The 18857-nt window shown below is 41.4% G+C and overlaps 1 protein-coding gene across 10 annotated transcripts in view; it reads right to left on the bottom strand.

Moving 5' to 3' along the window:
* The window catches only part of RGL1 (ral guanine nucleotide dissociation stimulator like 1), a 152123-nt gene that overhangs the window by 47458 nt on the left and 85808 nt on the right, over positions 1-18857 (bottom strand). For all 10 annotated transcript variants that reach the window (XM_038412978.2, XM_043491062.1, XM_043491064.1 and 7 more), the window contains one exon: positions 6698-6775. In XM_038412978.2, coding sequence (XP_038268906.1) covers positions 6698-6775 — 78 coding nt within the window. The remainder of the gene's footprint in view (positions 1-6697; positions 6776-18857) is intronic.

Below are 18857 nucleotides of genomic sequence, written 5' to 3'. Positions count from 1 at the left end.
TGTTTCCCTGAAGTCCAGTGTTTTGGCACTATTATTATTACTTATACAGCACTGTAACTGCACATGGTGCTTTCCAGCTGAAATAATAAGCTCAACAGGTAACAAAAGACAAATTCTCTGTCACAAAGATCTAAAGACACAAAAGGGTCTGGATCAATAGTGTATTAAAAATATCCTTCCCCCACCCCAAGCATTCTATAACAATAGCCCAAAACATTGCAGCATTGGTACTGCAGGTTCTAGTGTTTTGGATAATTAACATGGAATACTATAGTACTTTATTAGAGCTGAACCTCTAGGAATGTCACATGGTCATTATTACTGAGAGGCTTTGTGGAAGCCTCCCATGCAGTAGAAGGAGGGATTAGACATGAACTTGATGCCCAATTTATTTCCTGCATCAGATTCCAAGTTCCTTTTATAGTTCTAGCTAAAGTAGATTCAGTTGGATTTGACATTAGCTGAGTAAACAAAGGCACCAAGCAGTTAGAGGTGTTTTCATTCACTTTTGCTCCTTGTCGCTTAACAGAGACAGAGGGGATGTCGCGAACTGCTAAACTCAAATCAATTTTAGAAGGAAAAGTACAGTCTTCTCTGTTTCCATCTTCCTGGATGTGGCTTCAAAGGAACTCTATTGTGCTCCAGTTCATTTGGGATTCAAACCTCAATCCTCTGTCATGCTGGTGCAGCAGTAATGTTTGGGGATATGGGAGAAGAGCACTGTTTGGGGGCTTCCAGTGGGTGTGAAGCTCACTGATTCTCTGCACTACAAAAGTGAGCTTGTACATTTCCTAAACTTCAGTTAGTCTGGTTGAGACAAGCAATCTCCAATTTTATAGCACCCTTAATGTGGTTTCACCATGTTGCAAAGTAAAATCAAATAATTAAAATAAATAAAGCTAACTAAAAATGCCTACTAAATATCCGATACCACAATCAGGAGGCTGATTTTCTGACTCAGAAGCTCTCTTTTCAGTATCTCTGAGAAATAGAACTTTGGTCAGGGTTTACTGAAGCTCTTAGCTTTTCTATTTTGCCTCAAGAACATCCGTGTAAATAACGGATTCTAATGCAATTCACTTTCTTTACTGTGTAACATATGTGAAACATTTCCATTATTAGATTTTGTTTACTCTGTCTATTGATACCCTTTGAATAGTAATTTCACTGGCTAAATATATGAGGAGTTTCTATGCACAGGTAAGAATATAACTTCATATTGTTTACAGACAACATTCTCTGGCATCTCTCCAAATCAGATTATTCAATGAAATGCATAACCTGACTCAACATTTCTCTGTGGACATACGCAAGTATCAGGACACTGAATAAATATGACCAAATCAGTGGCTTTGTGGCAATCTATTAACATTAAACTTGTCCCCCTTTACTGCAAACATTGCATATGAACCTCTAAATTTAGACTAGACACTTCTAATCTGCAGTGCAGAAGACTGATTCACCACTTCTACGAACTTTACTACGAGTCTTTCCAGTTGATTGCTAGATTCTACGCACCTTTAGCTGGAGTGCATAATGTGCCACTTACCAATCACCCCCAGTGTCACAGTCCTAGCAGTGAACCACAGACACATGATCTCAGCACTACATTTGACCCTGACAACTGGTAAAAGGTTCTCCAGTATCCATTTAAAGCTCCGATCTGCAACACACACAAGCAGATGCAACACTTTGTCCTGAAAAGACTTTTCTACTCTCTATCTATCCTGAATGAGCTCTGGCCAACTCTAAATGCTGGCTATCTTAAGTATGGGAAATATTTTCTTTAATGCTTTACCTCTTGAACACATTTGGGACCTCGCCCATATGCCTAAATTGTGGGTATTAGTACAGCAGTCTGTTAGCACTAAACTAGCCATGAATTCAAATTTAAAGCTACCTTCTTGGGGTAGATATGGAGAATGAGCTTTTTCAGAGATATCTGTAGAGAGTACAACCTCTATCAATGCCAAGAAGTTGATTCAGGACCTGTACACAACCGCTCTGGTACCTATTCTGTGATCGAGGGATATCTCTTGAAAGATTGTCTTTCTTATGCACAATACACTAAACAACTTCAATAAACCTGGGGCCCCTAAATAGCTTGAGTTGGCTGATCCACTCCACAGAATACTTAAAAGGGGCATGAAATCTCATGGATATAGCTTTCTCTTTCTAGTGGCCCCAGGCTAATGCCAATGTAGCCTGTGGGGTTTTTGCACCAGAGGTGCATTGGGAATATTAATACAGCAAAAAATAATATAGCATTTTCCTATATATTGGTTACAAGGTAACAAGAAAACCCAGGCACACATCTGAACTATACATCCTAATTGTCAAAAAGCTAACTGGTCTATCGTGTAAACTTTTAGGCATTCAATACTATCATACTGTCATACCTTTATTAAGCTTTCTTATTTCTTCTCTTTGTTCTACTCTTGATATGATTTTTATTTTGCCTTGCTTCATGTATTCTGTCCTGATGTACTTCTTATTTTCCCAGCACAATACACAACAGTGTGGGACAGGGTTGTTATGACCCAAAATGCCAGAGCAAACCTCTATTTAAAAAAACAAACAAACAAAAAAAACCCATGAGATCTTTAATAGCCTTGGAGAGCAGACAGGTCATTATATTTTAAAGTCTGATCCTAAAGTTGTTTTTAAAATCATAACTCTTATGTAGCATATTTGTACAAAACCAGTGGAAGTGTGGTTTTAAATTTTATGAGGAGGGACTAAAATCCCAGACGTAAGTTTGAACTGTCACAATAGGAGGCTGGTAAAATATATGAGAAAAAAAATGTGTTGACTATATGATTCCCTGTGAGAGACTGTCCACAGAGAAATGTTGAGACAAGTTATTTCTAGCCACCAATACTACCACTTATTATTATTATTTCTTTCATCCTTACAAAAATGTGAGCATAAGATCTATCAGCTTTCTCTTCTATGAGAAATGAGTTATGAAATCTTATCTAAATTAGAATTGCAAGCCAAGAGAAAGTCTGAGTTATCAGTACCACGTGTTATACAAGATGACCAGAAAGCTATCCACTTCCTAGAATCTATCATTCAAGTTAGAGGAAAGTAGCCAGAGCAGCCAAGGGGAACGCAGTGGGAAATGGTGAGGAATGAGTGTGAATTTGTACTTATAAATCATCTGTGTAAAGCTGGAGAATCTTGCCCATATGCTCAGGGTTTAACTAATCACCATATTTGGGGTCGGGAAGGAATTTTCCTCCAGGGCAGATTGGAAGAGGCCCTGGAGGTTTTTCGCCTGTAGCATGGGGCACAGGTCACTTGAGGGAGGATTCTCTGCTCCTTGAAGTCTTTAAACCATGATTTGAGGACTTCAATAGCTCAGACACAGGTGAGGTTTCTCGTAGGAGTGGGTGGGTGAGATTCTGTGGCCTGCATTGTGCAGGAGGTCAGACTAGATGATCTGAATGGTCCCTTCTGACCTTAGTATCTATGAATCTATGTATACATATTATAGATTTATTAATCTGATGCATTTTGTTATAAATTTTTAGCATGAAACTTTCTGTAAATTAATAATAAAAAAAGAATGTGGATAAAATTCAAACATGCTGTAAGAAATTGCCACTCCCATGGAGGTCTTGGGATCAAATTCAGCAGTGCTGGAAATGTCAGTGTAAGTTACGTGCTGGATGTAGATTCATTGGAAGAACTATTTAAGTGATAAAGCAGTGCAACTTGAACCAATTTAGCATTCAGGGGCTGTGCAAAAGTGCATTAATTACGTATCAAGAGGGAAGAAGCTACGGGTGTAGCAGGAAAAGCAAATAGCAGGAAGGTGTCTGATAAAGTGTGCGAGGCAGTACTGCTTAAAAAACCCCCACAAGACATGCTTTTGTTAATTGCTACTTCTGTTGCTCTTTCACTTCCACACACTTGACATGCAATTGACTGTCATTTTGCACATATGTTGAATGACAATATCAGTGAAATGCCTCACTATTGTCACCTATTTTCTCTTAAATTTACACCCAGGGTCCAATTTTACTCCTACATGGGTATAAATCCAGAGTGACTCCACAAAGACATTGAAGTCTCTCTTGATTTACATTGGTGAAAGTATCTTCTCCATTTTTTGTTCTTGCCTCTTTCCCTCTGCTTTCAATTTTTTTCCTTATATTTTTTCCTTTTATCTTGGTATATTTTTCAAGCACATTTTCAATATCTGTTTTTCCTACGGTACCAATGTTTCCAATAGTACATTTTAAAATTCACCACTTGTGAGTAACATCCCCATCTCAAACTCATGCTGACAAAACCCCTATGCTACACCACACCACTAAGTATTCCCTATACTTCACATATAATATATATATATTTGGTCCTCGGCTGTTTATTTTCCCATGAAACCCACTCAAATCCATCATCTGTTTTGCAACAAGATCTTGCTTTAGCTCAAGTTTTATGGCTGGGTTGACCCAAACACAGAGAGGTCAAGTGGCTTGCCCAAAATCATAAGGGATTCAATGGCTCAGCTTGGATAGGAGCCCAGGACCCTTTGGCCTTCAGCCATTTTCTCTACACACCACATTTTACTGCCTTCTCTGTATTTCTGACATATTTAAAAAATACCACATGTGCTTGAATGAGTGCTTTATGACAGAATGGGGGGACAATACAGCTAGCTCTATTTTTCCTCAAGCAGAGAGGAATCAGGGACCCAAGCTGCTATGTTGAACCCAGTATGAATGCCTTTACAGCCAGTACATTTCTTCTTCCAAACTCTCAAACCTATCAATGGTTAGCTCTTAATTTCTGACCTCATTTATTTAAAGGTGATCAACAAGTATATAACTAAAAATTACTGCAGGATAATACTTTGTCTCTGAGTAAAGCCTTCTATTGCGATCTCATAGTATTTTACAAACATTAATTAAGTGTAACTACACTCCTGTAAGATAAGTTTCATTACTGGTATTTTTCAGATGGGGAAACTGTAAGGCCCAGAGAGGTTAAGTAATTTGCCTAAGGTCACCAAGCAAATCGGGGTGGTCTACACTAGAAAATTAGATTGACCCAGCTATGTAGCTCCCGGGTGTAAAAATCCACACTCCTGAGCAATATAGTTAAGCACACCTAAGTCCCCAAGTAGATGGTGCTAGGTTGACAGAAAAATTCTTCCATCAGCCTAGCTCCCACCTCTTGGGGAGGTGGATTTCCTATGCTGATGAGAGAACCCTCCCATTAGCATAGGCAGTATCTATGCTGAGGCACTACAGAAGCACAGTTACAGTTCTGTAGTATTTCACATGTAGATAAACCCTCAGTTTAAGAGTGGGCATTAGAAGCAGGAAGTCTTGATTTCCAAAGCATGTTCCCTAACCATTAACCCACATTCCATCCCTGTTAAACCCACACAGCAAAGGGCAGCAGGGTATGGAGCCCACTGTCAAACTTACAGTTTGAGTAGGGTTTATACCATCTCAAGTCCAGATTCGCCAGCTCAGTTTCAGTAAGATGTCCCACAACATGCTATGCTGTTACATCATAACCAGCACACTGGTAGACCCAGTAGATTAAGGAGCTGGGCTGTCAGGTGAGTAGTGGTGGAGTTGGCGTGTCAGGTGGAGTAGTGGTGTTTTAGAATATAATGTTGTTTTGAAAAACTATGCCATACTATATAAAACCCACCTACCTGTGTCTTAGGAATACATAATGCTGGAATAGGGAATGCAAACCCCACCTCCTCCCCACTCCCAAAAACCCCAACTTCAGTTAAAATGTTATTTCTAGCAGGAAAACATACTAGAGTAAGAGCTTGGAAGACAGGTTATGCTGTATATGGCATTTGATAGGAAATGAGTGTTGGACTTATTTTTTCAAAACAAACTGAAGAACTTGAAAGCTGCGTGGATTCCTTTCTTCAGTTATGCCGCACACAAACCAGCACAATGAAATTAAGAAACGTTTAATAATGCTCCCATGGATGGAATTTGTGACAGTATTATGAGGAAGTTGACAGCACTAACACGTTGTACAGAGCTGAAAGAAATCAAAGGTCTTTACTCAGGGTAATAAACATAATCATCCAGCTATTTTATGCTGCCATTACAGATGCAAATTGTAGATCATTCAGGTGTCCAAGTACAAATACTGTGACCTAAGATTCATTCTACTCTTGACTCTTAAAGATAAATAATATTTTCACATGCAATTAAAAAGAGAGAGAAAGATAACTATTTTTACATTTAATATTTTTAAATAGCTTCACCATTTTGCATACAACATCCCATCCCGTCAAAACTTAAAAATGACTTTAGAATCATGTACAGAGCATGGCACAAGCAAGCCCTCATCTCCACTTGGGGTCTCGAGGCACTACCGCAATACAATATAAAATCAATAATAAAGAATAATCATATATTTTTGTGGATAAGAAAAGCAAGGGAAACAAACATGCTTAGTTTCTCACTATAATGTGTTGGCCATCACATGAAACATGTCTGATCTGTTCTGGGAAAGTTCCCCTGCCTCCCTCAGAGATTTGATGTTCGTATTATCTGTTAGAGTTATGACAGAGTTACTGCTTTGTGTTATCAAAACAAGTATGGATTGCTGCATATTTTCAAAGGAAAAGAGGATTATGTTGACCACATCCTCTCTCAATATCCAATCCTGACTGCGGTTTTGCTGTACAGCATAAAGCCACACTTACTTCCTGAGCACTGTTTTGGACTCTGAGGAATTCTGGCTCCCATCTTCTTCACAGTTTGAGGTCTCCAGGTTTCCATACCTATACAACAAGATGGATATTTCAGGCTGTTGCTAAAAATTGAGCCTAAATAATAAGGACTCAAAGGTTATAAGGACTCAGTTTCCACCTAATGGAATATTGGTATAATTATTGCAATAATTTTAAAAGCTTTCTTATCTTGGGATAGAAATGAAAATATACGATATTATATACACATCCGTTTATGTTTGGCTACTTGTGTTACTCAGGCATCTGTGGTCATTTGCACAGAGTGAATGGAGCAAAGGCGTATATTGAAGCTGTTTTTAAGTATGCGGTCTCAAGCCATATAGGAAGTATGAAGTATTAATATAGACACAGTGAGCTTTCTAATTTTTGTACACAAAATAGATATCAAGTAGATTAGGGTCCATGGCTCACAGTGGAATGGTGACGAGGAAGATGCTGCTTCTGCATTTGTATAGATAAGAGGTGAGATATTGGTGTCTTCCACAACGATGGAGGTCATTTCAGCAATGTAAATGAGATACAGTGTTTGGGTATATGGGAGTTGTTTACAGAACCTTAATTTCAAATACCTTGGTTTTCATTTTTTGTTTGGTAATTACTACAACATTCTATCTACAATGCTTTAAATTAATGTGATATGTTGTTACAAGCTTAAGTCTATCTTGAGGCATTTTATCTAGAAATCTCCTTTGTTTTTAGAAAGGAAGTATCAAAACACTGACATTGACATGTACGTGATGTACATTATTGTGAACTGTCATTTTTATCTCCTTGAACTTGACTGATTCATTTGTAGTCTCCCAAATGGCTGTTGCAACATGTCTCTCCCATGGATGAGATGGGAATATGGTTGGGAATGTGACCTCTAGTGATTCAAGTAAAGAAGTGTGAGTAAGGATATCTAGGTTCTATTCTCAGGTCTACCACTGACTCGTGATAGGATCCTGGACACATCTGTTAGACCAGCATTTTTAGAAGCGGCCTCTAATTTTAGGTTCCCACTTTCTATACCTTAAGCCTGATTTTCAGAGGTGCTCACCTCGAGTTGTGTGTGCTCAACACTTCTCAAAAATCAGACCCATGGTCAGGCTACTGAAGCCCCCCATTCAAGCAACATCAGTGTTAGTTATATCCCTGGCTTATACCGAGGCTGAAAGGTAAGGAATTTATCTACATCAGAGCGGTCCAGTAAAGCTACCAATTCTGCACCATTAAAGCCAATGGGAATTTTGTGTCTGATTCAGCTGGAAAAGGAGAAAGCCCATAATGTTTGTAAAGATGCTTGGATAAAAGAAGGGCAAGTATTAATTAATGGGGGAAAGGTTTATTACTTTTGGCACTTTTCTGGTACTGGATGTTAGTGCTATAACATGGCTTTATGCACTTTCCAGGTGTTCCAGGACTATACTGCATTTTACACCTACTAAGTATTGGGACTGGTTCTTCACACTCACAACAGCAGCTCCAGACTCAATTTCACAACTCATCAGTGTAACATGATCATCACCTGTAATCAGATGTCATGAAGACTGAGGTTCTTACTTTGGTTTACTAAAAGTTTCCTTTTAGTACTAGCTGCCCTGGGTAGACTGGAACACCGCAGAAGTGCAGAAGGAAGATATCTTCTAGGACAGAGAGATAACCAACCTTGATTAGTACAGGACCCAAGGACTGCTTTATAATACTGTTGAGGGCAACAACTAAAGTAAAAACGGGGTTTTACATAGTGAGGTTAGAAAGCAAAAGAGCAATTTGACAGATCATGGAGATAGCTGGGAGAATATGCCACTGGGTCACATGGAAGGATTTGGAAGAAAGGATACCTGCCTCTAGATCCCTTTATCTCCAACCTCACAAGAGGTATGGGTTTAATACGACTTCAAGAAAAGAGGGCCACGTACTGAATCACCAACACATCTTTCTACAGCACCTATACATGAAGATTTCTTAGCAAAGTACCAATCCACCCTCCCCTCCTACTAAGGGATAGGCTGTGACTGGCCCTTGTGCAGGGGGACTTTGCAATGAGATTACCCTGGTCCCTGTGTGCTCCATGCAAAGGCCTGTCCCAGCCTCGGAGCTTGCAAGAGAATTGAGACTGCTTTCTGTTGATCCTCAGTGTTGCATATTACCACAAAAGGGACAGGGAAGAGTCAAGACCTGGCCTTGATCCCCTCCACATTCTCCTTTTACTCCATTGGCACAGTTTGACCCTTGGCTTGTAAGAGCCTTATGGATGACAGCATAAATTGGAGTGGTTCCAGGCAGAGACAATTACTGTAAAAATCCAGGTTTCAAAGTAGCAGTTCTCTGTGTGTGTATATAAATCTCTCCACTGTATTTTCCACCGAATGCATCCGATGAAGTGAGCTGTAGCTCACAAAAGCTTATGCTCAAATAAATTTGTTAGTCTCTAAGGTGCCACAAGTACTCCTTTTCTTTTTGTAAAAATCCAGACTCTTAAGAGAGATCTGGCTAAAGCTGTAAGTTTGAGAATCTTGGCCAAGATTTTCAGAAGTTACTAACAATTTTGAGTGCCTTAATATCTAGGAGCCGAACTTGAGATGCTTTAGAAGGGCCTGATTTTCAGAGGGCAGGTTCTCAACACTTTGTGAAAACCATGCCACTTGAAGATGTCTCAAGGATGGGCACCCAAAAACTGAGGAACCCAAAATCATCAATCATTTTGAAAAATGGGCCAACTTGTTTCTCTAAGATGCAGCCAATGAAAAATAGAGACTTATTCATCCAAACCATCTTAATGCTGTGAAAGAGTATGAAGAGGGGAGCAAACTCTGCTCCTTCATCTATCTGAAGATTTTACATCAAGGCCACGATGATGCTGTGAAGGTCAACTGTTGGCATTTAAGCCCGAGAAGTCCTCCCAAAACCAGCCAGCTGCTATCTGCTACATGGCAAAAAGTATGTTTGAGCATTATTGTCCACACTAGTAAAAATGATTTGCTCTTCTATAGCACATTTCCTCTGAGAACGTCAAAGCACTTTACAAATAGTAACGAGTTAAGTCTCAACAACCCTGCAAGGCAGCTGTAGTGTTGTCAGCATCCTTGATTTACCGATGGAGAAACTAAAGCACAGAGAGGGTAAGTGACTTATTCAAGCTCTCATAGCAAGTCTGTGACAAAGCTGGAAATAGAATCCTGATCTCCTGGCCCCCAGTCCTCTACTCTAACTGCTAAATTACACTGCGCTTCTTACTCTGTCTATATCCATGTTAGTATTGAAACTTTCTGAAATCTCACCACGCTACCTTATCAGTCTGGGACAGAAGGCAAAAGCCATGCACAAAAATCTGCAGACTCTTACATTCTTTAAAGTCTAAATCCTTCTCAATTATACCAGTACAACTCCACTGCATCAATGGGATTGCACAAGAGAGAGAGAGAGCACAGAATTTGATCCTCTGAATGAGCTTTTAGACATCAGTGCAAGTATATTAAATTTGCTTAGAACTGTCATGCTTTCATTGAATAAATTCTAACATATGCAAAAAAATAACATAGCTAAAGTGATAACTGCAGATTCTTACACCCTTACCCATGCTGAATAGCAGTTTATTCCGTGAGCGGTGCCCCTGAAGTCTATGCAACCATTCATGGCGTTTCACCACTACTGGTGTATAATTTGATACATATCCTTTTTTTTTTTTTTTTTTTTTTATAAGTGTGCCTTCTTTCTGAGTCTTTGCTATCTAAGTCTTCCCCACTGAATCCTACTTGGCCTCTCGTAGTTCTCAGAGTTACCCACAATCCTCATTTCCAGTATTTCCAGCTTTTGCAATTCAAAACAAATACTAATAACTCTATTTGCTATACCTCCTAACGATTTATTGCAGCAATGAAATAAGACAGTACCCTGAAATAAGCCTTACCCTGAATATATTCCCACATATATTTCAATTAATTCAATTTTTTTTAATAAAAAAAGTATGGTATGCTGAATTTTACCCATATTCATTAGCTTCAGTCAGAATTTGGTTCTATATCACAAAGTTATTACAATGACAGATGATACCTGCCACCATAGTGGTCAGTCTCAGCTAACAGCCGTGAAAAGAGCTTGGAGAATGAACTTTGCTCTTCCCTGCTCATAAGGGTGAGCTCTCCAGAACAGGAGCCAGGTACACTGATGTGGCAGCATGCAGGGAGCTTGCCCCGTTTGCTGCCCAAGTTCTGTGAATAAAGAGAGGATTTCACTCTCCAGTGCCATTGGGCTCCCTACACCAGAAGTAAATTCACTAAAAAGTATATTTTAAAAGTAAAATGGGGAGGGGGAAAAATTCTTTAATATGCAAATGATTTGCAAAGGCAAAAACTTTCCCTGCAAGCAGTGGCTAAGATAACTTCAGTTCTGAATGGCAGCAAATAATTACCTATAGATATTGACTGGGTTTTATAATTCACCATTAATTCTTTCAACAAAATTGAATAAGCAGTGGAACAGTGTCATTATTCCAGTTCTAGAAAGCCTCCTTACATGAAATGTTTAGCTAAACACTGACAGAATGTCAAGCATACACATCTAAATCCCATTAGTGAAACAAATGTTGAACTTAACAATCAAATAGCAATATAAGCAGGCAATTATCCATAACGAAACAGAATACCACATAACACTACATTGGTTTCCAAATCACAGCCTGTCTCACTCTGAAAGGGCTTTGGACGTACAACAGAACATTAAATATGGGTGAGGAGGAGTTTACAATGCCTGTAACATACAGAATAGCATTGCTGCAGACTTCCATTACTCTGCCCTCATCAGATCCTGGACAAAGCTCCATTCACTGAATAGCGTTGTATCAATGCTTTGCATACAAAAAGAGACATGAGAAACAAAAGGATCCCACAGCCCGTGGAACTTTTCAACCTTGTCCAGTGTTTGGAAGGTTATATACTTCATGCAGAGGGACTAAATGAACCAACGAAACCAGAATGTGATTCACAGTATTTAAGTTTTAAATGCTGAACAATGGAATAAGAAATGTACCCTATCAATTGAAGTTTTTTGTGTTTTTTTGGGGGTGTGGGGGAGGGGGAACTACTGTTTAACCACTTAATGGTTTGGGAGTCATAAAAAGTGTGGCCCTTAGTGTGGATCCCAAACAATCATAGAAGCATATTATTTTTATATATATATCTATATATATATAGATATAGATATAGATAGATACACACACACACACACACACACACACACAGTGATGAGCTGCCAAAATCTTAACAATAGGTTCTCTCCTCACCCCACGAGTGGGTTGTTGCCCACCCCCGCCCCCCGGGACTCCTGCCTCATCCAACCCCCTCCCTTGACTGCCCCCAGAACCGGGCAGGAGGGTCTCGTGGGCCACCGTAGTGGGTGCCCACCCCACCCCTAAGAGCCAGAGGCACCTGCCGGGGGGCAAGATGGGGAGTCCCAGCGGTTCTTACCTAGGGCAGCTCCCAGGAAGCATCTGGCAGGTCCCTCTGGCTCCTAGGGGCAGGGGAGCGTAGCTGGGGGGGAGCGGCCATTCCCCCCCACTGATCACATCAAAAGTGGTGCCTTAGGCGTTGACTCCCTGGGTGCTCCGGGGCTGGAGCACCCACGGGGAAAACTGGTGGGTGCAGAGCACCCAGCGGCAGCTCCCCACCCCGCGCCCGGCCCCAGCTCACCTCCGCTCCGCCTCCTTCCCCTGAACCCACCGCCCCACTCTGCTTCTCTGTGCCCCCCCACCCCGCTTCCCGTGAATCAGCTGTTCAGCGGGAAGCTGGGGAGGACTGAGAAGCAGGCTGCGGCTTCCCGCTCAGGCCGAGGGTGATGGAGGTGACCTGGGGCGGGGAGCAGGGCTCCCCTCTTGAGCAACTTAAGAGGAGAAGGGGAGCCCTGCTGCTCAGAAGCTCCTGTGGCCAGCAAACCAGAAGCCACACTGTTCCTGTGCACCTCCTAAAACATGCAAGCTGGGAATCCTACTTCTCAGACTGTGTGAAGTACCCAGCAGAGGAACTCCCCTATGGTTTCATCCTGCAAGGTGCAGAGCATTCATCTGAAGGGCTGAGTGTCCTTAATTCCCATCAAGCACTCACTGGGTAGCTGAGGAGGTGCAGTGCTAGGCAAGGTGCCTGTCCTGCTGTGTTTCTAAGTTCAGTGGGAGCACGGTTCTGATTCTTTGGGCTCTGCTGGCCAGACACTATTATTTCTCTCTCAAAAGAACTCACATCAAACATTTTACACAGCAGAATTTGACAGTCAAACTGGAGGAATAATTTTCTTTTTATTCATCAGCTTCTGCTGAGCAAACAGACACCATTATGATGAAAAAATGCTAGTAACTTGGGCAGAGAGTTTCAAAGCCATTAGGGCAGTATTTCTCAACCTTTTTATACCAGGCACCAGCTTGTTGCCTTCTAAACTACATCAGGGAGATCTCAGGGACTGGTGCCAGTCCACAGACTGGTTGTTGGGAAAACACTGCTCTAGGAGATTCAGGTACCTAACACCCATTAATTTTAAGAGATGGGGACATCAAATTCCTTTTAGGTAGCTTTGAAAATCAAGCCTTCATTTTTATTTTTTTAATGCACTTGCCTAGGCAAAAGATTTTGTTTAGATCTCCTTCAACCTAAAGGGTCATAAGAAAGCCTTTGGAAATTGGAGGGATCCAAAAAAAATAAAAATAAAAAAAAATTAAGCCTCGAATTTCTTAAGTATAACACAAAAACTCCCTTTAGCTCCTAAAGTATTGAATGGATTTACATGTAATCTTCCACAATATTTAAATTTCACTCAAAGAGTACATGGTAAAACCTTGGCTATGATTAATATTTATTTTCACACCTGCTAAAGAGCCTAATCTAAAGCCTATTCAAGTCAGTGGGAGACTTTCCCAAAGGATTTAAACCCTGCCTTTAACTGAAAAATCAAGAACTGCCTTTGACTGTATTACATATTTTTAAAAAAATCTGAGATCTATATTTTTACAGCAATTGCATGTTTGAATGAGAAATTAAACATTTCTTATTAAAACAATTTACAATTTTAAAAGTTAGATTTGAAACTAACTTTTCTGACTTTTCTTATACTCTGTGCAATACTATTCATTTCAGCAATGTAAATGAAGGCAGAATTTGCTCCTGAGAGTTTTTCCTATTCTAATGCACAGATGCAAATTGCCAATTCATTTTCAGTTTTTGTAGTTCTTACATCTGACTTTTTCTTCCCAAGTCGATGTCCCACAGTCACACGTAGACCATTCAAAATTTTCCTCCTTAAATTTCATCTTACTCATCTCTTTGAACAGTCAGTTTGGTGCGTGAGACAACAGCACAAATGGTTGATGCTGGAGTTGAAAACAGTCAGTACAAGTCTCATGTGATCATGTGCCTCCTGGTGTGAGAAGATTGAGCCCATGTGTGTTTTGGTTTTGGGGGACCCCCTCCTGAGAGCAGGATCCTGCTTTCCTATGTCATGCAGAGAGGATTAAAAGGAGCATAAATTACATGTGGCTCTTTGTTTTTTCTCCATATATGGCTGAAAGCACAATCGATTCCCCCATGTCCATATACGAAATGAAGAGTACAATGTGTAGTCTGGAAAGCCCTAATAAGATTCTGTACAACTTGTTTCTTAATGTTGGTAAGGCAAAGTAACACCCATATTTTAATCAGTGGGGTGTCTTAGGACAGAAGTTCTCAAACTGTGGTCTGCGAGCTCCATTCAGGTCGTCCGCAGATCGTTCCCTCTAAAGTGCGTGCCCGAGCGGCCGCACACAAGAAAATGAAGGGCCACCCACCTAATTAGTGGAGCCACGCCTGCGTGGCTCCACTAATTAGGTGCCTGGACCCTGGAGAAGACACACATGTAAGGTGAGGTGGTGGCCTTGGTGGGAAGAGGGGGTACATGGGAGGGGGCAGTGGGGTGAGAAGAGGGGGTGGGGGAATTGGGACATGCCGGGCTGTGGCAGCCAGAGAAAGGTGATTTTCCGCAGCTCCAGGGCTGCGGCTACTGGGGAGAGACGGCCCTCCTTCCCAACCCCAGCTTGGGGGCTGCCGTGGCGGGGAGGGGACAGAGAGAGAGAGAGAGACACCCCCCCTCCTTCTCAGCCTGGGGGCTGCTGCGGCGGGGGAGAGAGAGCACATCCATTGCATTAGAAAGGTAAGACTACTGATATTAAAATATGAGTTGTGTGCTTTTACTTGTAGAACAAAAAATGTTAATTATTATTAAGTTCTTTTTATATAGTGCTTTTATCCAAAGCACTTTACAATAGTTAGCTAATGGTACAAACAACATTTGGATAGATCATTAAGTGGTCCGCCAAGATCCTCAGCAATTTTCAAGTGGTCCGTGAAAAAAAAAAAGTTTGAGAACCACTGACTTAGGAAAAGCCTCGGTTCGGAAAAGATGGATAAACCAGGATTTTTTCAGTTTCTTAGGGAGAAGATCACAAAAAAATCACCTCAAGCTGCAGGTTAATTTAACCAAAGCACAAGTTATTTTGAACTTTCTGCACATATATCAAAATACCTTTTCTGACTTGTCACTTCTCTGGCATCAGCTTTCTTTATTGTTTTCCCATTCACAGCATCAATCATAGCTTACAGTAATGGGTTTCAGCATAATTACAACTTTGCCTATTTCTTGTTAACCAGAACACATTTTTTCACACCCAGAATTCGGATCATGCTTATAATACATCAAACATGATACCATGCAGACCATGTCTGATATATGAACCGTATCTACTCCCACAAACATACCATTCCTGCAGGCAAAAATTATTTTCTACAAGTGTGAAATTCACCTCCCAACCTGGGGCCAGGTCATAGAGCTGCATCCTACCTGTAGCACTTGTACAAGGTATTTTGACTGATGGATCCAACAATCTCAGATCAAGTAGCGTTTTCTGGCTTGATCCCATCACCGTTTTTTATAGGACCAGGGAAAAGCACAGACAGAACAGTGACACTCCCTGCACAGCTACTCCACCTACGGTTCCCCTCCCCCACTTCTACCACCAAGGGTAAATGTAGGGCTTAAGTGATTGTGGGTATGTCTACACTGCAATTAAACACCCCTGGCTGGCCCATATCAGTTGACTCAGGCAGCATGGCTCAGCCGAGTGTGGATTCTTCCATCAACCTAGCACTGTCTACACCAGGGGTTAGGTTGGCTTCCCTACACTGCTCTGGGGTATCGATTTTTCCTACCCCTGAGCGACATAGTTGGGTTGACCTAAATTTTTAGTGTAGACCAGGATTTATTGACATGAGGAGGTGTCATTAACTTCAATTCATCCACTTGCCTGAGTGAGGATCTGACTCATGTTTTCCAGCACCAAGTGCAACGGGGTCTCAATGAGTGACTAGGGCTTCTAGGTGTTACTGTAATACAAAATTATCTAAGAAAGAGAGAAAGCCCAGCCCTCTGAGGTGCTGCAAGCCCTTGGCTCCCACTGACTTTCAAGGCGTTAAGGGTGCCCAGCACCTCACAGAAGTAGGCTCCCACTGTATTTTTCACCTTAGCTAACAGAAGACACAGCAGTGACTAAAGTGTTAGAGACCGGGACGTGGGTGGTCTTGCCTAATGGTCAGGACACGAGTCTGCCCTACTGGTTGGAACAGAGATGACCAGGCCTAGTAGCCAGACCCTGATCAGAAGCCAAGTTGCCAAGTACAAGGAGTGAGCCAGAGCCATGGTCAGAAGCCAAATATCAAGGTGAGAGAGTGAAATGGTACCAAGAGCCAGGAATCAGGAGCCAAGGGTCAGAGAATCATCCAGAACAGGAGCAGAAGTCAGGAGCAGCAACTAGGAACTGGGAGCCAGGAACAAGCAGCTGGAGGCAGGAGAAGAAGTCAGGTGCCAGGACCAGAAGAAGCAAAGAAGGACCCGAGAGCAGGAGCAGGACAAAGAGCTGTGGCAGCGGAAGAATATTGTGCAGCCAGGGACCCAGGCCTTCTGCAGGGTTTAATGATGTGCCTGCTGGAATCTTCAGCCAACCAGTCATTAGCTGAACCAGCTGAGGGCAGAGCTGGGTCTGGGTTTAGCTGCAGGTCCCTGACAATAAGGGGCTCATTTTTAGAAGTGGGCTCAAATGCTTCACATGCAACATGGGTAACTGCTTATCTACCTATTTGCACAGTCATATTAAAATGTGGGTCATTTAAACAGAGCTCACACAAAATGTACATGCTCAAATTTAAAAGCGACCTAAAGATTTAGCCCTGTATACAAAATATACCCTTTAATTTTCTCCCCTTCCTCCCCGCCACTTCCTCCTTTTTACTCTTTTTACTGAAGCATGGATGAGACAATTTTATGCTGATGGGAAGAGACTGGTATAAAATATACTAATGCACAAGAGTTATGGTCAGTCTAACACTAAGATTACAAGTTGAAATGCTCAAAAGCAAGGATATGAAAATATTAAGGACTTCACGGTAATGTTAACTCAGCCCCACTGCACAAAGTGTACATTTTAGGGGATAGCTTTAGCAACAAACATTAATATATTAGGCTGTGATTTTTAGAGGAAGCTTAGGGAGTTAGGTACCCAATGGAATTTAGGTATCTCACTCCTTTAGGTGACATTGAAAATCTCCGCTATAATGTACACATTTACAAAGCAACATAGAAATAGAAGCCACAACCCTGATGTGTTAACTTTACCATGAGAAACTTACTTTTTTCCATTTCCTAACCTTTGTGAATCTAAAGTCATAACCTCAACATTACATTAATGTGCATTGCTTAGACTTTAATTCCCTTGGGTCCATCTCTGCTCAGGAAAAAAACCCCGAGAGCAATCTGGGAGAGCCTATAAGCTTTCCTGGCGAAGCAAGAGTCTCCAAACGATTCTTTGTGATTCCATTAAATAAAAAGAAAAGGAGTACTTGTGGCACCTTAGAGACTAACAAATTTATTTGAGCATAAGCTTTTGTGAGCTACAGCTCACTTCATCGGATGCATTCCACACAAGTATTCCTTTACTTTTTGTGAATACAGATTAACACGGCTGCTACTCTGAAACCTGTCATTAAATAAATTAGCTTACTGGAGTTTGATCATTTTTAATGGTTAAAAACCAAAACACCCAAAAACCACCAACCGAAACCTTGGCTGATGGCTTTGGTATGATCTGTTCTTGCAAAGAATTATCCCCCCGACTCCCATCCCTGAGCTTAGAGTTCTTAAATCCCCAGCTGAAGGGAGTTAATTTTACTGTATTCATTTTGGCACTCATGAAAGTGCTGGAGTGACAACTTTGGAGACTGATGTTCCCTACTGAACCACAAAACAGGAACAGCACGAGCAACTCCAGTGCAGGCCTCCACCTTACCCACCCCAACCATCCCCAGCTAACGTGCCTCAATCAACCCTGACTTAAACAGAAACCCCAGAGGTGACCAGTCCTTGGCTAACATTACAAACAACGGTGCCAATCGTGTCACTGTTTTCAGATGTAGAAACTCATGTAGTAGGAATGAGTAGAGAGCGACTTATAATGAAAAATATATCCTTAGCAGTTGCCCCCTTCTACAGCAGTTTCCTAATGTATCTGTTGTCCTTATCTGCTCATTTTCTATAGTGACCGATGGCATGAATCACAAGAAATTGCAGGGAATATACAAATCTAGCAGAGCACCCAGCAATAAGGGGCTAATCCAGCCTTCTTTTGTGTGGCCTCATATGAGCCTTTGGTGGTGGAACAGAAGCAGTTTTGGCTGCAAAAGGGCTGAAACTGGTTATAGTCAGGTTACCCATGGCAAGCACAACCTGTGATTAGAATAGAGTACCAGTCCATGAGAGTCCCTTGCACAGTAGAATGTGGTAGGCAAAAACAGGGCAAGGGTATCTGTAGTTCCCAGGCGGCACATAAGGGCCTGCAGAGTTTACTCCAGCTATCAGGCTGTGCTATTCTCCACAGAGTTGCATTGCAGTCTGGGACTGATTCCTTCCTCCCAACCCCGACACAGTGCAGCAGTGGGTTCTGGATTTGCCCCTCAATGCACGATTGTTTATACATATTGGTAAGTTACAAATGTGCAGTATGTGAACTGGGAAGAGAACGAAGGTAACACAAAGAACAAGAAGAACAGGAGTACTTGTGGCGTCTTAG

The sequence above is a fragment of the Dermochelys coriacea genome, chromosome 8 (assembly GCF_009764565.3).
Source record: "Dermochelys coriacea isolate rDerCor1 chromosome 8, rDerCor1.pri.v4, whole genome shotgun sequence".
NCBI lineage: Eukaryota > Metazoa > Chordata > Testudines > Dermochelyidae > Dermochelys > Dermochelys coriacea.
Note: the sequence above shows the minus strand (reverse complement) of the source record. Positions and strands in the feature narration are given on the sequence as shown.